Genomic DNA, 22,525 nt, shown 5'->3' on the forward strand with positions numbered 1-22,525 from the left:
ATGCAAGTTATTCAGAGTACATGCAGTCACTGTTTGAGATTTCTGACCAGCCAATGGCCCTGGCAGCTGAATATGCAGAAACACAGTAGAATACCTTCAAGGAAGTCAAATCACTGATAAAAGCTACAGTTCAATCAAAATTGATAGAGCTGGCAATCTGTTTTCTGGGGGAGGAATTGTCAAGTTTGAAGTTGTAACCTACTGGAAGAAAAAACAGTATTGCACCTGAGGTACCAGCTAGCATGATCTAAATGCCCGAGCTGTAAGGATAGACTGCTGGATTTTTTTTTTGTGTGTGGCTACATTCATTTTCATAGTCATTTGAAGAACGGTATCATTTAAGAGGCAGCACTGCCCATCAGATTTACCATAGTGAAGTGTTAGTGCAGCAGCAACACAATTACTAATTTGGCATTCAGTTCCTAAACTGCGTCAACAGATCTCAGATATTACTGTAATGTCGAGCAACGTACCACATACATGAAAAGAAATGGTGAAATTAGCTTTTTATGCCACAGTGTGTGACCAGTGCCCCTGATGGTCTCAGGTGTACGAGATGCCATGCCTTTCAGAGTCCACATTACTACTGGCTTAAAGCTAATCCCCTAACCTCTTGAAAAAATTAGCAGTTACATCACTCCAGACTGCAAACAAGAAAGGGCTAAACAAACAGAACAGAAAAGAGTTAAAAGATCAGATGTCTGTAACAAAGTCATTTTACCTTAGTGTTCTCCTCTGTATCTTGCCTGAGAACAGATACAGAAATCAACCTTTCTTCCTTTCTCTCCTCTCCCCCCACAAAAAAAAGCCCAGGAAAGGTTTCTAAGAACTTCAGGAACAGTGAAATTATACCTCAGTTCTTCCTACAGGTTCACATGAAATGCACTATTTAGTGGCCCCATTGCTCAAAACTAGGTGCTACTGCAATCAGATTTTCTGTCTTTTGTGTCCTTGTGAATAGGTCTTAACGTTGCCAATATCAGAATAGTCAGAACACAATGCTAAAAAAATCCTATTCTTATCTGTTGCCCAAGTCTTTCAGGTCTATCTGAACATCCTTGTTTGGTACTATTCAAATAGATTTTAAGCATCCTATTAGAATTTCAAGTCACATTTATTTACAGTGCTACCTTTCTAAGCATCAAGAACACCCAGAAAAGCACACTTAATAAGAGGAAAGCAAGGTTAATGCTTCTAGTTCCTGTCTCTGCTTATTGGCAGAAACACATACATTAAAATTCTCATATTTTTTAAAAGCTGGAAAGTCACTGGCTAATGAAAATGTGAACTTTGTCTTCCAGCAGAGAAACAGTCACCAGTGAAACTCAGGTGACAAAAAATTAATCTACTGCCTTAGCTGTTGTAGCGAAAACTGCTAATAGAAAGCTTGCTTCTGCAAGGCTTCCACTTAGAAAGCAATACTTTGCTAGCTGAATGAAGGAGGTTAAAAGTCAAGAGAGAATACGACACAGTAACTGATTAGCATCTATGTCATCATTAAAAATAAACACAAATCTGGATTAACCTCCCTTAAGTGCTCATTATCTAACTGCTAGCACAGTCCTATGTGTGCAATTCTGTTTCTATAAAAGACAGCCATTAGCTTGGCTCTAGTTTTCCGAGCTGACCTCACCTTTTACTGTCACGTGCACACTCTGGCTGGTGGACAGCTGGGGTTGAACGAGGACATTGCACGTGTATTCGCCCTCATCTACTTCCTTCTGCACATCTGAAAGCTTCAATGTCCCATTGTTCTCAAATGCCACTTGGCGATGGTTAAACGGTAGCAGGTTAGAGTTCTTGTACCACTTGATGGAGTAATATGGGTAGCCGATCACTCGGCAGTGGATGTAGGTGTCCCGTCCAGCTATTGCTGTGATGTTCTTCATTGGTCGAATGCTTGCTGGCCCTAGAAAGGTAAAACAAAAAACTCTTGAAAACAATTTAAAGGCACATTTGCTTGAGAAAACATGCATATAATTTTTTCTGAATATACAATGTTAACGACATTTACAGATGCGGCTCGCACACTTCTTAGCATTTGACAGTTTTTGCTTTTAAGAGCTACTTAAGTAGATTCCCTAATCTTTATATGCTCTAGTTTTTCCTCACCCTGCAGTGTACATACTAATTATGTGAGGGTATGTGTTTGCATTATCCAACACTTGCCTGATAAGATCTTTGCTGCATTACAAATTAAAAGGCCGAGGATGATTTAATTAATGTGAAACACTAAAACTGATACAAAGTTAGAATCATGTTACACATGAGAACACTGACAAAGTTAGCTTTTATTCTTTGGATGTATAGAAAGCATAATACCATGAGGACTGGTATTATGCTAGGTAGAGCTGAAAGTGCAAGCTAAAGTACTGTATACATGAATAATTACAATGAATATTGGACGAGTAAAGGAGGAAAGGAAAAGGGAAAAAAAACATGCACAGCAGGACTAAAGTAAAGAAACGGTGAACTAATACTGATGAGTATAGGAAAAATAGACTATAGAACACAAGCCAAAGGGTTCTTCCAACATTTAACCATACCACACACTTTCTAGATGGGGCTGAAGAGGCAGGGTGGGAAAAGAGAGGGTGGAAGAAAAGGAGAGGAAAAACAGCAAGTTGGTTTTGGCATTCCAAGACTCATTTCATCACATGCAACAATCTTCTTCTCCACTACAATGAGTTATGTGTGTTTTTTTGAGGAGCTGATTTGACAAGCACCTCTTACGTTTATTCGAGCCTGGTACAGGACGACTCCAGCAGAGTTGTTGGCAGTACAGCGATAAACTCCACCATCTCGGACCTGAGTGTTAGAGATATTCAGGTAACTGACCACGTTGCCTTCGGAGGTGATAATCTGGCTGATACGATGGCTGCCATCCTTCACAATGGGATCTTCATCCAGTGTCCAAGTGATTGTAGGCAGAGGAGTCCCCTTCACGTTGCACATAAGGGAGACTGGCTCTCCCGGACTCACCACTTTCTCACTGAAGGCAGAAATTATTTTGGGAGTTCCATCTGCCAAGGGAAAGAAAAGCAGGAAAATAGTACTTACATGGTGTAAAACCTGTTCCCTCTATCCTGGAGCCTGTCACATGAGCCAAGATCTCTTTTAGAAGCGATATAAACAACTGTGTTCCAGGATGTAGCTCTAATTATTGAGAGAAGGAAACAAAGTTTGGTAGTAGAGCACTTAAATGATCTTTGCTTACTGCAGGTTTCTTTTTCATCTTCTGAGAAACCTGGTACTGACTCTGCTGGAGGAAAAGCACTTGAATAGATGGACCAGGGCTCTGCACAGCTAGATGAACTGCCAGGTTCTTGTGGAAAAGTGATAAAGCCATACACAGTTCATCACAAAAGACGTACAGCAAAACCTCAACACATTTGGAATTTTTCTTCTCCTCGTAGATTTCGGCTCCTTGGAAAGCTAAGGATAAATCCTGTTGGCAAGAGCCAGGCATAACTTGCATAGGCTAATTTCACACAGCTGTGCCAATGCAGTTTAGTCCTGACCCGCAATACCGCATTTAGAAAAGTATTCAATGAAGCTTTTCTGAATACAGATTGCCAGTAACAGCAGTGATGCCAATTTCTTTCTGTGGTCATTTTGTGCTACAGATAAATATTCCTCTGAAATGAGAGCATTCAAACGCCTTCTCTTGTGATCTGGGTCACAATTTACTCAGCCTCTACCAGGCAAGTGAATAAAGAGAATGGATGGAGACAGAAACTGTGAAATTTTAAGTAGGGAGCTGGATTAAATAACCACCTACCCAGAGAGTTCAGTGGGGTAACATTTAGGAGTGCCGACACTGCTATTAGTAGGAAGTTCTTTCTGAGATCATGCAATGCATGTTTGTTCTCCTTTGAAAATCATACTTTCAAAGCTGTATCTAGAAGGAATTTTGGTGTAACTGGGAGCAAAAGGCCACACACCAAAAGCACTATGCAGAACACAGGAAGCAATCCAGTCCAAAGTTCGGACAACAGTGCTGTAGGCTACCGTTTGGTTTTAAAGAGCCACATTGCAAGTAAGCTAACTAACTTCAATGTTCCTACAGTATTAGTGCCTGCAAGAAACAGAAGGAAAAGGCACCTCATGACCCAGAGAGGGGCCAGAGACACCTTGTACACGAAGCCCTTTAAAGACAACTCCTTTCAGTGTTGCACAGGATGGAGGGTGTCAGGAGAGGACTGACAAGTCTCATGATCTGTATGATGTGCTATTTGTTTGTGCACACTATATACTGCCTCTTCATGTACACTCTGCTATGTGTTACCTATATGTTTGGGAGGCTTGAACCAAGATGACTCCCCTGGAGATCACAATTCTTACACTGCAATTTCAGTGCAACCATGCCTAGGAAACTGAGGGAAATAGCATGATGTATGCAACACTCCCCACGAAACATGCTGAGTCATAGCAGAACTAAAAACAGGGCTGCAAAATTCCCTTGCTTGACCCATAGTCAAAAACATTAGGCACTGCCACTCTGATGCTGCTGAAAGACCTCAGCACCTCCGAAGGAGAATTTGATTTGATCTGATTTCATAATTTGCTCCTCTTCCCCCCTCTCACCCTCATTTCTGTCCCATCGGTTGTGTGATAGAGTTCTAGTTTATTCATTTATTTTCATCTCTGACTCTCTTCCTTTCCTTTGCTGTGTATTAGATACTGTCATCCCTCAGAAAACAAAACAAAACAACAAAAAAAGCTTTTTTTATCCTGAAAGAAAGTTGACACACGTCCAATAAATCTGTGAGTGTGCACACTATGTACCTCTGCCACCTCTCCTCCTCTGTTTTTTTTTTAATTCAAGTGACAGGCTTTTTTTTTTTTTAAGATGAAAGCAGACATTATTTTCCCAGTGAGACCTGAGTGTCTTTGAAATCTTTCCTGCTGTTGCTCTCTGATAACCTGCACTCTCTCAACATCATGATAGATTATCAATATGCTCTTCAGGCTTTCTTAGTCACAGGAGATGGTTGCCGAGGTAACTCGGTCCAGGCAGGTAATCTCTTCTTTTTCTATAAAGACTCTAAAAATAGTGTCCATGCCACTACTGCACTGCAGCCTCATTAGTGAGCTGGCTCTGTACAAATTGATTACTTTTGTCACTTGATTATCATGTGGAACATTGTGTCAGTTAGTTAAGATGATGTCCAAGCCTTCAGCCAATACACCCAACCAGAAAAGCCATGCCCAGGAGGAGATGTTTGGAGTTGAATAGAGACATCTTCTTTCATGTCCTGCTGAAACCTAATGTGAAAAATCAGCACTGCCACCCCCACCCACCCCACCCAAAAAAACCCAACAAAAAACCAAAACCAAAAACCAACTAAACAAAACCACTGGAAGGAAGGCTCAGGAGGGGCTTTTGTTTTCAAATCAGTTTTTTCATTCCATTAGTTTTTGCTCAGAGTGGGGCACAATAAACCCCACTGATAGTTCATGAGTACCATCTTCTCCTGTCTAGGGTCCACTATCCCTCACTTTACAACAATGACACCAAAGATGACATACATATTATGGAGAACAGAATTGTTAAACAGGTAGTGACTGACCTTCTAGTACCACCTGAACATAGTCTTGAGCAGACATCTTGTCCTTGCGCACAAAGCACTGGTAAGCTCCACCATCACTCTTGGCCATGCCATCCATAATAAGGTTCTCCCGGTTGACACCAGTGATCCGGACATTGTTACCAGGGTTGATGATTTCACCATTACGATACCAGGAGAGCTCCTGGTCCTCAGTTCCTGTCACACTACAGGACAAGGACACTTGACTACCAACACTGCTTTTTACTTTCCGTGGGCTAATGGTGGCTTTTAGTGGTTCTGAAGATTTAAATCAAAATAAGGGAGAGGGAAAGGGAGATAGAGAACATTAAGTATGCACATACATTTATCTGCAAGAAAAAAATTAATTCTCAATTAAGGAGAACAATAAAAATCATAGCCATACCCTTCTGAAAAAAAAAAACCCACACAACAGATGACTGAGTTTGCTCTTAAACAAGCATTTTGGCCACCAACACCCATGACACAAAACATAGATCTATAGGGATAACCTACTTAACATGTGATATAATCCTCTAGACCATGCCTAAATGAACAGTAGGTACAGATCTACCGAGTAACACTGTTGGTGCTGAGGGCCTAACAATGGCACTACACAGGTTTTGGGAGGGTAGGATGTTACTTCAGATTAGTTCAGTGTTGACATTTGAACAGATGAATTAGGTGCATTCCTGAAGCTCATCTCCTGGTTTAATTTTCTGCAAAAGGAACCCAGTTCACATATTTCAAAACCACTCCCTGATGTGAACAAGTGCAGTAAATGTCAATAACCAGGAGATTAGCTTTTAAGAGTGGAAGATCCATACTAAAATGTTAATACAGGTGCACGTATAGACATCTGTAGGATCTCTCCACTTGTAAGTGTTTCTGTGTGTGGGCTTACTAAATTTTCTCCTTCAGCATGGGAAGACTACAGTATTTTTAAATCAGCCTTAAAAAACAGTAGGACATAGGTAATGCAAGTTTTATACTGTAAAAAAAAAAAAAAAAAGAATGAATAGTGTTGGAAAAAAGTCATAAATGTAAATACAAAGGTAACAATCTTTATCCTGCCACCTCAGAGTTACCAGCATTACTGAATGCAGATCTCATCTCATGCTTTGCGTATTTTGATTTGACTTGCTAATAAAGATAAGGGACTGCTATCAACAGCAATACCATCTCTGATACTAATTACATACCAACATATTTATTTCTTTACCAGCTTGCATACATGCATACACACGCATGTATACATATGCTTATACGTAAAAATTTCCTCAGCTTACTCATTCACTTTACAGAACATTTTATAACACACATATGGAATAAATCTTTAGTGGCCCACTGGGAACAGAGGCCTGGAAAAAAATGCACAGGTTGGTGGCCTCAGTCATTCTGCATCACAGATGTGTATGTAACAGACCTTTCCTCTACAATGGTCCAGAGCTACAGCTAATCTGTGCTCATATGCATGTTACAAGTCACTGAACATCTCCATGTTTCCTATCCAAAAGACCACAAAGGCTCAAAACTGCCAATGACCCATTAAACAAAACAGACACGCTCAAGTGCACCACCAACTTCTCAGAGCCATGATGATGCAAGAAAATGAACCACACCCCTCCATTGCAGAGGGGGGTAAAACTCCTTCACCCAGCTGTTGTTTCCTGCCAACCTGATCCAGGAGATACCTGCTGACTGTTTGACCACTGGGTCCCTAAGTGAAATGTATCACCAGGCACCGGGGATACTTTTGGTATCACTAGCAATACCACTACATCATGTCTCTGGAAGTTTTGGCTTTGTATCATACAATACAGACTGAATTCAACTAATTTTTATTAATACATTTAGAAGCAAAACTCCTCTGTTATAATTCACTAATTACTGATCTCTGATCTTGGTTTTATTTTGCCCAAATACATTATGTGTAATTATTTGTGAAGACATTTTTATGGCCTGAACTGTTCACAAACTTCTCCCTTTTCAGTTTGCTAGTCATGCCGTATAGGTGGAAATGTTAGTTCACAAAGCATTATTTCTATTCCAGGAAATAATTTTTTTTCTAACAATAGAAGAATAACACTTTTCCAGTGCAGTGCTTCTAAGTAATAATTATCTTTGCAGAATTTGTGAAACATTCAGAATATTCACACATGAATACTCAACTGAGAGGAGGTATGAGTACTCAATATTACCGAACAGCATGAGTCATGGCAATGAGAGTTTGGCAGCTTTATTCATGAGAACATTTGCAATTTCTTTTTAAGCATCCAATTCAAGCTTCTAAATTACATATCCTCCATGTGATAAATTATATAGCTACATTATAAATTGCATCTATTTGCACTTGTGATCACTCAATTGTCCAATGAACTCATCTCCACAGAGCCTACTTTCTATTGTTCCACAACTTTGAGAAGTTTAAGCATTGCTAAGGTAAAGTACTAAAACACAAGGCACAGCAAGATACGGCAACATCTTCCCTGATGCAAACACCCAGGCAAGAAGTGGCCTGAGAGCTTAACTCAGACCAGGACTTACGTTTTACATACAGTCGCCCTATCATCTCGGCAGTCCCATAGTTGTTCCACACCTCGCAGATGTAGTTGCCTGAGTCCGAGGGACGCGTGTTCTCGATCAGCAGACCTGTAACTGTCTGCCGAAACCTGCTGTCAGGCTCCCAGGGAACGCTGTCCTTCAGCCAACGATACTTTGGTGCGGGGTGCCCTGATGCTTTGCAAGGCAGCTCCACTCGCTGTCCTGCCATGGCTTTACGGTGGTCAAACCCATCTAGAATAGATGGAGCTGAATTCGCTGGATCTGAAAGAACAAAGAGCAGTTTTCAACAGGATCATTAAAATTCTGTCTTTCACGAAGGAATATGCCAATATTTTTTCTCCTGCATTTTTTGACTCACTAGCACGGTATTTTATGTACTACAGTTTGCTACTGTGACCCAGCCATCAGCCTGTAATATTTCAGTAGTGGTGGCTGGGATCCAGCAGCATGTACTACTGAAGCATCTCATGACGACTTGGAAATCCTCTCACTGGATCTTTTCCAGGTGGCAATCATTTCTGTGGTCATCCTTCATGCCCCCTATCAGAGGAATGGAGAGCCAGAAATGTGTTGCCTTAACAATTACCACTGTTATCCCTGCACTATTCGACTAGAATGAAGCTAACATATTCTCCATGCTTCTCAGTGGTTTGAAGGCTTTGAATTAAAGGAGTGATTTATTCCCTTGTCAGGAGAGAAATGGGCAAAGACACAGGAATTTCTATCTGCAGTGTAACTGACAGACGAGCCTTTTTTTCTTCTCTGGAAAAAGAACTTAACGTGACAAGACTAACATACAACTTAATACTCCAACTTTCTGTGCTCAGCTTACTGAGAAAAGCAGCGCTCAGATCAACACGCTTGTGTAGCATCTGGCATATATTTATGTATCTCACAGAAGTCTGGCAGAGTGCCTTCACCAGAGGTGCATGTACTCCACCAGAAATAGTATTCTGTTTGTGATTTCAGCTTTTTAAATTTGAAAACTTCTGGAGGAAGAGGCTGACATGATTTACAGTTTTGTGCAGCATGCAGCATGATGAAAGCCCATCCTGGAGTTATTGCAACATAAATACTGAACAATAAATCAACAAATATTCATCTAAGTATTTTCTCATCACATGCTCCCACTTTGCTAAGACTTCTGTCTCACAAAAAAACCCCACATGCTGATCAACTACTTTTACTGCTATCTGACACACTGATCTCTTTTTGGGTATAACTATGTCATAGTTGCCTGGGTCTAGGTGTGATTGCAACCATTTTGACATTTGCAAGTGGTCTTTGACTTAGCTAGCTCAGGCACTGCTCACAGGGCAGCTGTAGCAGGTTCCTGTTAGGAGTTGGAGAGATTAAAGGAGCAGTTCATGCTGAATTTAAGCTACTCAAGCAACAGTGTAATCAGTACCTGAGCTAGTTAGTTTACAACTAAGATATATCTTCATGAACTGCAGCCACACCTGGGAGGGTACGCTTGAGATCAAATAGCTAGAGGCACTATGCAAGTTATACTGTTAATCCAGAAACTAAAATTGTGATGGTAAACAGATGGGCTAAGTAAATTTTATGTGAATATCTAGATAAACCTAAATGCCAAGTTCAATGAAAGATGACCACAGAGGTTTTTCTGCTCTCTAGGTGCCAGCAAAAGGTTGAGCCATTGAAGGCAAAACCACATTCAATTTATAGCAACTTACTGTCTGTCTCATTAGAAACGTGTCAGCCAGCAGTTAAACAAATGATATTGCATGCATCAGTAGCCTCAAGGTCCATATTTGGCATCAGGATGGGTTATACTTTTGAGCTCGCCATGCTGTTTACGTCTGGCTTAGTGAAAGCACAATCTGCCAGGATGCTATTGGGAAGGCCAATGTCAATTTGACTAATTGATTAGCCAGCTCCTTTCTAGCCTTTTGGGTCATCGGGCATCTATGTTTTCAGTGCATAGATTCTTTTGTGCAGCCTGAGGAATTAACAAAAATGTAAGCATGCAAGAAATTCCAGCTCTGGCTTTTAGGAAGGTTACATCTACACAAAATCAATCAACTGAAAGTAATAATGAAATCATAAAAAGATAAACTGACTTTTAAAGGTATTATCTGTGCGTTCCTACTCAAAACTCACAGTAGCTTCATATCTTCTCCATAAGCTTTTAACTCCAAAAGACAGATGCCATGGGAGGCAACAGCCCCCTTCTGCAGCTACCTTTTCTCACCCTTCAAGAACAGCACACCAGCCCTTGGGTCCTCTACCCCAGGTTCACTTTGCTTCACTTTTTCCCTTCTCAAACTGAACCTTGGCAGCCTGGAGTCCCATCCGCAGAACAAAACTAGGATTTGCCTAGGTACTAGAGAAGCCTTGAGCTGGTTCTTATAGAGGAGGTATTTAAAATATATTCAGAGATACACAAAATATTATTGCAGTGACCTGCTTTCTTGCACTCTGTACTTAATATTTAAATGGGTGGTAAAAACATCTCTTTGGGATGTCCCTGGAACAGACTCCTGTTTAGAGCTCCTACACTGCATGTATTCCAGTTAAGGGGGGGGGGGGGGGGGGGGGGAGCACATAAGAAATCCCAGGGTTCATTTGCAATCACCTGCAATGAGGCAAATAGCTAAGTAACATAACCCAATTCCAACATGTGGTATGAACTCTTTTGAATGATTATTTTACTGTGCTTTAACAGTCAGCTGCAAATGACTTCTAGCAAGGACAATGGTGGAAAAACTGAGGCAAAATACTGTTCTGAAATATTCTATTACTCTTTGAAGGACAGAGCAAGAAACTTGTTATGCTTTCAAAATCATAAGGACTTTTTTGGAGGGTGAGGGTTAAAAATGGTAAAGGTTTTGAGAGCTGGGATTCATGGCTGGACAAAATTATTTTTGGAAAAGCATACTATAATGCGCATTAGAGGAAAATTCTGTAGCATTAAACCCAAGGCCTTGGTTTTAATTTTATTTAGAAAGACCACATGATTTCAAGGAGATGTTCTTACTCCAAATGAAATTTGGAACTTTTCTTTGGTCATAGGCATACTAATTATTCAGATGTGTATTTGCTATTATATGCACGTTAACCTTCTCACTCTTTCAAACAATAAAGAAGCTTAACTTGTATTAAAAATGTGGCCAAGAGACTATGATCAATATCCACCACAAACTATTTCATCCCCAAATAAGCAAAGAACATTTATGGATGTAAAAGGCAGGCAAAAATGTAGGTCTCGTGCAAGCAGACTTTTCACAACTATGTTCATGGATTCTCTGATCTCCGTTCTTAAAGGACTCACTATTTTAAAATATAAATTCCAGTAAAGAAAAAAAAAAAAAACTGTTAGAGAAATGTTAAGAGACAAATTCTGCCCATAATTGCTGCACTTGTTCAGTAGACTAACAGGACTGGAAATCAGAGCCCACTATAGCTCTAATAGAGAATAATTAACACCCCTGAATTAAAAAAGCCAGCTACTGCACACAGGTAAAATTTCCTATTTTGATTTGGTCTGTGGAGGGGAATGGAAAAGGGAACTCCAGACCGAACACATCTTTTAGGGTGCTTGTCCTGGATTACAAACAAGACAGAGCTTTCATTTTTTCCCTTTTGTTCAGTGAAATAACTGGAAATTTTCCTGTGGTAACCAAGATACAAGCTTGATTTTATTTATGTTACCACTGGCTCAGCCTTAGCATGATTTCATACGGAAGTAGACCATATTATGGAGCCAGCTAGAAGGATAGGACCCTGCCTATCCTTATTAAGACCAAAGCAGGCAGATTGTTGTGCAGGCAAACTACTTCTTCATCTGGCTGGGAAAAGCAGAGGCAAGAGTTTTACTCACAGGGGACACACAAAGGAAGAAACTACTGGATCTGACTGGTAAGTGATTCTAACCTGAACAATCACACTGTTTTTTTTTTATATTTAAGTATTGACTTGTGTGTTCAGAGGGCTCCAGAATCCTTCAGCAATGACCATTTTTGAGGAGGGCACGAAGTATGCTACTAATGCAAAACCTTGAGTCCACCTCTGTCTCCCTTAGGGCTCTCAAACAAAGGGTGAAGAGCTGAGACCTAATCACTAGATTTTTTTGCCAACAAAAAGACGAAAAGATAAGAGGACAAGGTCAAAAGAAGAATGACCCCACTAACTGTTAGATTGTGAAGGTCACCATATCCTGGCTGATCTTTAGGTTTAGGATCTTTAGGGCAAGTTAGTAACAGTGAAAAGGAGAAAAAACTCTGTGGGGCTTTCAGTGGGATGGTGGGCATGTCTTCTGTAAGGCAAGGATACAGGGGGAAAGAAGAGAGAGAGTCTGGGATACAGTCAGCCAACTCTATGGATGTGGGAATACAGTTGCAGATTTGCTCAAATGCAAACACAGGGTGCAGTTACAGGCACCCAGCAAATGAGGGAGAGGAAGGGGAGATGGAGAAGAGCTAATCCTATACAGAGATGTTTGAGAGCCAGTTCCAAACCCAGGCCTGGGGTATGCTCCTCCTTCTCACCTCACCCACAACCGGCATCTCCTCTCACTGAGACTAAATGGGGACAAGGTGGGATTGGAGCAGCACCGTATTGACAGCACTGAGTGTTTGGAGGGGGCGTGTGGGGAGCCCAACAGTCTGACACACACACAACAATCAGGAGAGGATTTGTAATTATGATGAAAAGTTAAAATACCCCATCTACCTTCTCATTTTCCTAGCTGCTGCACAAAGCCATTTGCCCTGGGACTCAGCTCTGCCCATGGACAGCCACCAGCTAACCACTCCTGTCTGCCTGCAGCACCCTGGGTGGCCTGGGACAGGTCATGTACCCCTTCTGGCTGGAGATCCCTCCTGGAAGCAGGGGAACTCACTGTTTTCCTTGGGGAAGGAGTATGATGAATGAAAAGGAAGGCTGAAATGCCCCTCAGCTAACCTGAGACTCCTGCTGTGGAAATATCCACAGCTGAGCTAAATGTCCTGAGCTCCTGCTATGGTTAACAGAGAGAAACAGGCACCATGGGGCAATTCATCTCACCCCAAAGTGGGCAGCTCAAGTAGGTCTGGTACACTGCCCCTAAGTGTTCCTCTTTTTCGGTTACAAAGGGAAGTTAAAGTGACGAGACACTTTCACTGTGCATGTCTACTTTTAAGGGATGAATCCCATCCACAGTCCTTTTATAAAGTAACTCTAAACCTACTAATAATCACTGTACTAAATGCCAGTGCACAGGCTTTCTGGAAATATCTAATAGGAGGTGAAAAACAGAAGAAAGGATTTTAAAACGGGACATTTTATTTTGCAGCAGCAGCTTACAGCTGACCACTTCTACCTTCCATTTGATAGACGGCTTGGTGGTTAGTGCATACGGGCACAAGAACCTGCCTTGCCAGTTTAGCACACAGAGAGAGGCATATACAATACTTAATTTAACATTATATATAAAGGAGCACCTGATACAAAAAGTCTTGCACTGTTGCTTTGTCGTGTTTCTCCAGTGTATCTGTGCCTTGTGATACATCGGTAGTTGTACAGTCCATCTTCATTCTGTACATCTAAAATATACAAGGCTCCCGTGGATGTGATGAGAAATCTAGGTCCTGAAAGACACAAGAATTTGCAGCATTTAAAATACCTGCAGGTTGTTACTGCATTCTGCTTGCTTACACTGGGGGATGGACGACACATGGGATGGAGGGTCCTGAAGGTTTTTTTTGCCAGAGTCTAGAAGCTGCCAATTATAATTTTACTAAGTACTCACTACAAACACATATCAAGATATTAATTAATGTGCACTTCTTATAAAAAAGGTAAGGATCTGTAAGAAAAATGTGAGGAGTGGAGGAAAGAAACGTGTCATGTTCTATATGACAATCAACAAACAATAGCCAAGAGGCATCTGAAATAAAATACAGGGTAAAGAACCAATGCAGAATTTAATCCAGTTTAATTCAATATTGTAGAGCGATATGATGGCAATTCACCAGCAGAGCTGTATGTGTGAGAAAGACGGTCTGGGACGGCATGCATAATAAAACAATATTAGCCAAAATGTCATTTGCTGTCCAGGTACACCAGAAAATTGAGAAAAATGCTCATAAAAAGTAAAACTCATGGGATCAGTGAAAGCAAGAGAAACTTGCAAAAGGAGGAAGTTTTTACCCCAAGAACATGGGAGGTATTTAATAAAGGATTCCAGCCGTAAGAGCCATGTACTGCACAGCCTTGCTCCACAGCTGGCTTCAGGTGTGATGGGAAAGCAAGGACAGCAAAACCAGCCTTGCTGATGTTGCCTACACCGCTGACCCCAGTGATGTTGTACACACCTGCACTAGCTGCAAGCTAGACAGCACGAGTGTCAGAACAGTCCCACCACACCCTGTCCATGTTTCCTGTGGGTTAATGCACTCCAGACCTGAGCAGGGCGGGCTGAGCTCTTTGCAGCTCAGTACTTCCATGGCCAAGCTACTGGCAGATGAGTTATTACATGATCGGATCTGCTGTGGACTTTTTTTTTTTTTACTAATATTGCAGTCTGTGATTAAAGAAGCACAAAGGGAGACAGAGTCTGTCTAAAAGAAGGGCTTAAATAAACAGCACAGGACATGTTAATATCCAAAGTTTTTTGTGGGTTTTTTTTTTTTTAATTCTGCACAGAAAGGTTTATTTTAGGAAGAAAATTAGGTCCAGCAAAGTGAATGCCCCCTAAAACTGAACAAGACTGACATGTTCATGGTCAGCATTTCTCCCAGTGTTCATTCAAATTGAAAATAATATAGTAGAAATTCCCTTCAAATACGTATTTTTTATTACTAACTCTAGAATATGTGGAAATCATCATGGTATATATGTACACATGTGCAGTTTTGATCATTTGACACCTGCACAGCTGCCTCTGTTCTGTTGCAAACGCATGTTGTAAAAACAAGGACACAAAAAAGCTAATGTCTACATGGTACATGTTTACTCTAAAGCTTTTCCCATATTACAAGAAACGGAAGTTATGTGGTTAGAATGCATTGCAAATTTGGGCCTTACCTGGCCACGTTTTCCAATTAAAAAATACCTCAGTCTAAGTTATATATGTTTTTCTAAAACTTTTAAACGGGAGAAAATGTTGATATCTTTTCTCTTTTATGTCTGCTATTTTTTCTCTAGTAGGTAGTAGCTTTTACAATATACATATCTGTACCTATGTATTATAAAATACACCTGGCTCCCAAAGTAGGGGAGAGAATACACAAAGATGAAACCCATTATGAACTAATATTCAGTAATATGTGGTAAGAAATAGTTCCTTTTCTTCAGAGCTCTATTTGAGAAATGACTTTTTAATAATTAAGTGTAGTCAGGGTGCTTGCTCACAAATGCATCAGTGGGAAAGCAATCCAGCAGAGAAAAGACAGAAAGGAAATGGTATCATTACAGAGGGCAATCTCCTTTTAAACCACAATCTAAGAGAAATGAGAAAAAAAATTTTAACAACTGTTTAATGTCACAGGACAGGACTGTCCCTTAGAGAAGAGAATATTCAATAAAACAACATCAGCCCAACTCTCTCATCCTTGTATGCATACTGAATTATAGCCACACTGGCGACTTGTCTTGGCTGACCCTCTTCTCCTGAAAGTCAAGGCACAAGCATGGAAGCAGACAGGTCACCATTTTGGCAGAGCATAAACCACACTGCACATGTCCTTCTGAAGTACCTTGTTTGTTCAAATAACACGTGCCATTACTAAGAAGTATATTAACAAAATAAATCCCCAAAATGGAGGCATAGAAGACACAGAGCTACTTGCTTGCTACTGAAGGAGAAGAGTTGGGCAAGGGAAGGTGTGAAAGAGGAGGTAGGACTGGATGGCAAGAGCACCCTCCTCAGCCATGAGCAACACCATATTCCAGCCTAGGGGGTTTGCATGCTAGGGAGGTTCTTTCTTATACAGAGGCCATATTGACTTCATATGCCTCTGAAAATGTATTTGCTTGCATACAGAAGGCTTGTGTTTCAACTTATAAACAAATGTACTGTTTTGTGTCATAGGAAAAGCACCTGAGTAGGTAATATCTTAGTTTCACAGCCAGCTGTCTGAAATATGGCATTGAAAAGGTTACATGAAAAAAGCAAAGCTATCTTGCATCTTATATTGTAATATGTTAGTTGTAATGTTTGGAAGAAATGATATAGGCAGTTAATAAGTTAAACCAATAAAATATGTTTTACTTAGCTTCTCAATTACTAATAAGTTATTTATTTGCTAGTCACAAAATAGCTTGGCTTGACCAAACATGCTAACGAGGTTTTCTACAAATACCAGGCAGCTAACAGCTACCTACTAGCAACCAGAAAGCATAGTCTGCAAGTGTGTAGGCAATCACCTAGTGAACGCCCTTAACAATCACAGGGTTGTTCTTTACCTGCTGTCAGTCATACAGTCCAGCTCGAAAGCCACCGCAAGGGGAATCCTACCACCTCTTTAGGGAAGCAGGCTCATAGCGATTCACGCAGAAGAAGTACTTCCTGTTGGTCAGAGAATACTTCTTTTTTTTTTTTTTTTTCCAGTTGATTCTCACATTGTAACTCCTAGATATAATGTGATGTCCTGTGCTGAGTATTTCTTCCTTTTCCTTTCACAGTCCCCAATTACTCTAGACATAAACACTTGTCCAGTTCCAACCTATCTCCTCATCACATAGGTACTCAACATCTGTACCCTTTAACAAGGTTTACCTTTACCCCTAACTCTAGGTTAGAAGGCTATTTAGAATTTTGGTGTGAAAACCATGGGCAGTTTTACTTGTGTGTCACATGCAGATTCTGCACTACTGAAATATTCATAAAGCAAACCTACCTTTGCCAAGAAATATGTTATAAGGACTACAGGTAATTAAAGCACACTTGTCTTCCTTAGTCTGCAGGCAGCATAAAATGACAGCTTCAGGAGATGGGAATCACATTTAAGGACTTTACTTGGGGTTAATGATGGGCATGCAGCAAAGGCAATCTCTTCTTGCTTCTGTTTCCAGCTGTGTGAGCATTAACCAGCTCTGTATTTCAGACAGCACAGCCAGTCCAGACATGTGCTTGCCCACAGCAATGCCACTTGGCTGGCAGGGCTGCCAGGCTGCTGAACCAGCACTGCGTATACCATGCAGACATGTCCTCTGCAGCCTGATCAAGACTTAGATCAGACTTTTCAAGCTGGGATGTAACTCTGTTGCCAGACTACACGGTGTAGATGTTGGTGGAGATGCTGCTCAGCTGCTATCACGTCACAGGACCAGGAACACATAAAAAGGTGCTAATGGAATGTTTGTGACCATTTTGGTCGCTCCAGTAAATCTGCACGTGCTGTGCATTTGTGTTAAGCAAGTGGAACCTAAACAGCTGAGAGGCAGAAATGTGTTCCTTGTACAAGGGCTTCATGTAGCTTGCTTTTTCTGGGATCCAGTTTCACCTTTGCTAACTATACATAATTCCATTTCTACAAAGAGTCACACTATTGGAGACTACTAGTATGCAGAAGTTTAAGACCATACAAATGTGTCTAAAGTTTAGAAATTAATTCCTTTCTCTATGCTTTTCTAAAGCTTTCACTATTTTCAGATCCTCTGCACAATTTTGAGATATGGTCTGTACAGGCCATCATTAATAATTAAATTTGTCTCACTTCTTAGGATAAGCATGAAGCAACTGTCACAGAAATTAAGTTAGAAAATCAAATTAAGAGCTTCCCTTAAAACCGCCAAAAGCTCACTTCCTCAGTATTTCTACCTTATACACGTTATTGCTGCTAATACTTGCATTGGAACTGCAACTGGGGAAACATGTTGAGTGGCTACTGCCAGGTAGAAGAATATATATAGATTTGGGGGCTATTTCCAGATCTCATAGTACTGACTTATATTTGCAAGTGAAGCCTGCCTTCCTCAGTCCTAGAGTTTCCTCAGATGCAGTTATACGTCTGGGTCAATGAGAGTGGGTAAACTTATCAAAAGCCTGCCACTAAATAAAAGAGGTTTGTGAAAGCTGTGCAGAGCCAAGTAATTGTTCAGTGTTACCTTGCTATATTTTCTAGAGAAGTTATGAACATACTTGAGCTATCTAACACTGCTTAGATCATTTGCCTGTTGGAAATTACTCAGGCAGTCGTATAAAACAACCTTAATTTAAAACATTATCTAGAGACTTTTGCCTCATCCTCTTTAAAGGCAACTAAAAGTAAATAGTTATTGCCACACATCAGATGTTATCCCACAGTATACATTTCTCACCAACATACATTGTGTATAATTGCAGGGCTAAAGCTGTTCCTTTTCCTCTCTTCCTCTTAATATATTTTGCGTACTTATGTAATGCTTTAATAACCAACCCCTCCTTCTACTGTAAAAATGCAAGACAGAAAAGATGACAGAAAAATAAAAGGAGAAATGCATGTAATTTCTGTCATCTTCTAAACGGAGAGCATTTTCATTAAAACTGACAGGCTGTCAGCTGTGACAAAGCCAAAGTGTTGAGTGTTCTGCCTTCTGTACTTCAAAAAGTGTTTAGAAATGCACCAGGATGGGGATCGACAAGCTCTTATTGCCCTGTTGATCTAGGGGAGTGCTTTCTTCTTGAGGTGCATTTCATTTAATCACTCTTGCTTTGCTGTAACAAAGTCTAATTTTTTTGACTCACCTACCTAATATGCCAAATAAGGATTTATTTTAATGAAACATCCTTTCAGATAAACTGAAGCTTTTTGTTTGTTTGGCTTTCAGCAGGTTTCAAGGGAGGAAGGCAGAGAAGCCTCCTTCAAAACAATTAAAAAGAACGCTGTCAAAATATAGCTCATAATTCACATTTATTATTCCTCCTCAGTAGTGTTTGTATTAATGCCTTGAAAACTTGATTATAATAATTTCAGCATCTGATTTTCAGAGACATTGAAAGCTTACATCTTTTTTGCTTTCAATGCTTGGTGCCTTTGAAAACCTGGCCCAATATATGTAGTATGTATTTCATTCAGAGTTCAAAAGATGTTAGGAACCCCTACCTTTTGCCTTAGTGAGGTGGGCAAGCATAGTAACATATTACTATTTAAAATTTAAATGTTTTACAGTGAAGCTTACTAAGATACGTGGATCGATGTACACAAGTCAGTGGAAAAAGAGGGAATAGGACCCATAATTCTTTCTCTAACTTCCCATCTGTCATTAATATATAACTTTGCCTCACTGCGAGACTGAAAAAAAAAAAAAATAGATCCAAGGACTAGAAAGACTGTTAGAGTCATTTATTGTCACCTTTCATGATTCACCCATTAACTCCTGCATCAAGTCCATATCTGGAAGTTAAGCTATAGTTTTTATAAAAAGACATTAGTCATGATTAAAGATTTCATGTAAGTGGAGAGCATGAGATACCCCTGGGTAAAATACTCTCACTTTTGAAAATTAGTGTATTGTTTGTGGTCTATCTGGCTTTGACCCCAGCTATTGGATCTTACTGTGCTTTCATTAAAGATTTCTTCTGCAGTCAGTAATCTTCTGCTCATTTAAGTGCTAACAGAACATGAGGAAATTACCTCTTAAACCATCTTTCGCCTTAATTAGTTATACAGATTGAACTTCCTAAATCATTTACTATGAATTATTCATATCTTGAAATAGTCCTGTAGCTTTTGCCCAACACCTTAACAAATTTTTGAAGTTCTTTCTCAAGTCTGGATCAAGCACATAAGTTCAGTAATGGTTCTGGTGATAGTGAATGCAAAACGTCACCACTCTCTCTATACAAGTTTTTCTTCCACTTATTCATCAAGGAATTACAGTAGTCCTATTATCAATGCTAACTAGCTTCAGTTATTAATTGAAAATTGTGATCTCCTTTTCAGTCATAGATTTAGGGAATAGGTTTCCCCCATTCTGTAGATATAACCTGTTGTCTGTCTGTCTTGACACTAGAATTGGCTGTATGAAAAACTACATGTTAAAATCAAATTGCCGCCTTTCAGTACTTAAAGGGGGACTATAGGAAGGATGGGGACGATCTTTTTAGCAAGGCCTATTGTGACAACACAAGAAGTAATGGATTTAGACTAAAGAAGAATAGATTTAGACTGGATATAAGGAAGAAATTTTTTACAATGAGGGTGCCGAAGCACTGGAACAGGTTGCCCAGAGAGGCAGTGGAGGCCCCATCCCTGGCAACATTGCAGGTCAGGTTGGACGGGGCTCTGAGCAACCTGATCTGGTTAAAGCTGTCCCTGCTCACTGCAGGGGGGTTGGGCTAGATGACCTCTAAAGGTCCCTTCCAACCCAAAGCATTCTATGATTCTATGATAAATCAGACCTCTATCACACAGTCCAATTTCCCTACACAACTCATCAAGCCATATCATCATTTGCCATTACACCAACATTTGAACAGTTTGCCTACTGTATTGACATGTGTTTCCTTAAGTTTAATTCATTAACTGAAACTTTATGTTTTCATCTGAGATTACCAAACCACTTCTTTTGAAGATACGGATTTCAAAGTAGCAAGACCCTGAAGAGAACAAATGGGGAAGAGGGGGAGGAAACTGGGTCATACCTAAGCTTGACCAACCTGAATTAAGGGCCCCAAATCCCATGACATTTTAGAAACACACCCCCCATTTTACTATCTGCTGACTAGTGCCCTAAATAACCTAGTGACTTCATTAAAGTTGAGCTGCATTAGCAAATCGTGTGTTCATTTCTCTAAGTGAGAAAGAGGTCACATTAACAATTATGAAATTGCTCTTATGTAAGTTTTTTAATGCTTTCCATTAGACTGTATAATATCAGAGATTAAAGTAAAATTTTACAGGGCTGAGTAATAAGTTAAAATAATTCTGTTTAGGTTTCCTATGTGAAATTGTTCTCATGTATAATTCATAAGAAAATGTGAACACTTTCCTATCAAATTAGTGCATAATATTCTTGTATGAAAATGAGAATATTTTAAAACTGTAACATTAATTATTCTTTTATCATGCTTTTTTCCCCCAGTATGCTGTTAGTCTTTAAATGGGGGTAATGTTATCCTCAAGATGGTTTAAAAAATCATATTTGATTTTCACTTTGTTGGAAACACATCTAACAGCATTATGTTATTGCAATCTAAATTGGGTTGATAGACATTAAGAGAACAGATGGCTGTTCTAATCATGTGCCAAATGATAATATAGAACAAATAAACTTTTATCAGCTATACTTGTCACCTCCGCTGGATAGAACTGCTTCTGCTAAGCAAGTTTCTAGCATCACCTGTGCAAGCAAGGGGAGGAACGTCCCCACAGAGCCAGAGTAACCTATAACTCAGTTTTATAGCACTGCTACAACATCATTCTCAAAGCAAAACAATCTGCTGCTCTGGGCATGGAAAATGTGCTAGAAGCAGCCATGCTTAAACTGTGCCCTGAAGCCACAGTCCTGAAAATGCTTTTGATACACAAACCAAAGATTAGATGAGGAAAGAGGTGCGCAGGGAAAGAGGGAGGTAAGGATTTCACTTTTCCAAGCACCTCTCACATAATGTACTCAACCTACATGAGACACCTGGGGTGTTGCTCACAGTAGGTGGTGCAGATGGTCAAAACATGACTACGCTCCTCTGAGCAGCACAGCCTCTCCCCAGGGAGGTAGCCAAGCCCACAGGCCCTGCTAGCAGACCTTACAGAGGATAAAACTGATTTATTTAGCTCCTCATATTCCCTCAGCTCTAGGGTCTATAAATTGCACCTTTGGAGTGCGTTGCCTACTGCCCCTCTCCCTGTCTGGGACACAACCTGCAGCTGACTTCCAGGAGAACGGGAGCAGGAGGGAAGCCACAGCACTGTTCTAAAGCCCAGGGGCAATGAACTTCTTTAATCAATTACAGTGAAATTAGCCATCCCTTTTGTTACTACCTTCACCCTTCAGGCAGGCCTGTTGAAGAAGCAAATATATATTTTCATTACATGGTCTGGTCTTTGTTTTGATAACTGGAGAGGCAACCATGAGCATGACTCAGTGTCTGGGAGAAAAAATTCAGTGGCCAAGCTTCGCAGGTGTCACCATAGTATGATGCTACTCATGAGGAATTAAGGTCTTTGGTCTTCCTATTTTTTCCTGACACAAGGAAAGAGATAAGCATAAAAGCTGTAGGAAGTTGTCTGAGGCAAAGGAGGCTGCTGCCGTATTTGAGCTATTGTTCTAGGCTCCTCAAAGCTCACAGAGGTGTACGTCTATTGTAAGACTGAGCTTTCAGGTCTGAAGTTTTCTTCCGTTCCAGGGCAGCCAGAGTTTTCCCTTTTCCTTCTGTTTTTGTTTGTTTGTTTGTATGTTTTCCCAGAATTAAATTTGAGAATTTATAAAACAAGCCAGCAGCCTCACATGAGGTAGTTTTC

General features: G+C 40.3%; 1 protein-coding gene across 3 annotated transcripts in view; it reads right to left on the reverse strand.

The window, feature by feature from the left end:
* DSCAM (DS cell adhesion molecule) overlaps positions 1-22,525 on the reverse strand; it is a 435,274-nt gene that overhangs the window by 183,714 nt on the left and 229,035 nt on the right. For all 3 annotated transcript variants that reach the window (XM_075710780.1, XM_075710791.1, XM_075710770.1), the window contains exons 4-8: positions 13,580-13,726; positions 8,118-8,396; positions 5,574-5,849; positions 2,727-3,023; positions 1,634-1,909 (exon numbers count right to left, since the gene is read on the reverse strand). In XM_075710780.1, the coding sequence (XP_075566895.1) occupies positions 1,634-1,909; positions 2,727-3,023; positions 5,574-5,849; positions 8,118-8,396; positions 13,580-13,726 (1,275 nt within the window). The remainder of the gene's footprint in view (positions 1-1,633; positions 1,910-2,726; positions 3,024-5,573; positions 5,850-8,117; positions 8,397-13,579; positions 13,727-22,525) is intronic.

The sequence above is a fragment of the Pelecanus crispus genome, chromosome 1 (genome assembly GCF_030463565.1).
Source record: "Pelecanus crispus isolate bPelCri1 chromosome 1, bPelCri1.pri, whole genome shotgun sequence".
NCBI lineage: Eukaryota > Metazoa > Chordata > Aves > Pelecaniformes > Pelecanidae > Pelecanus > Pelecanus crispus.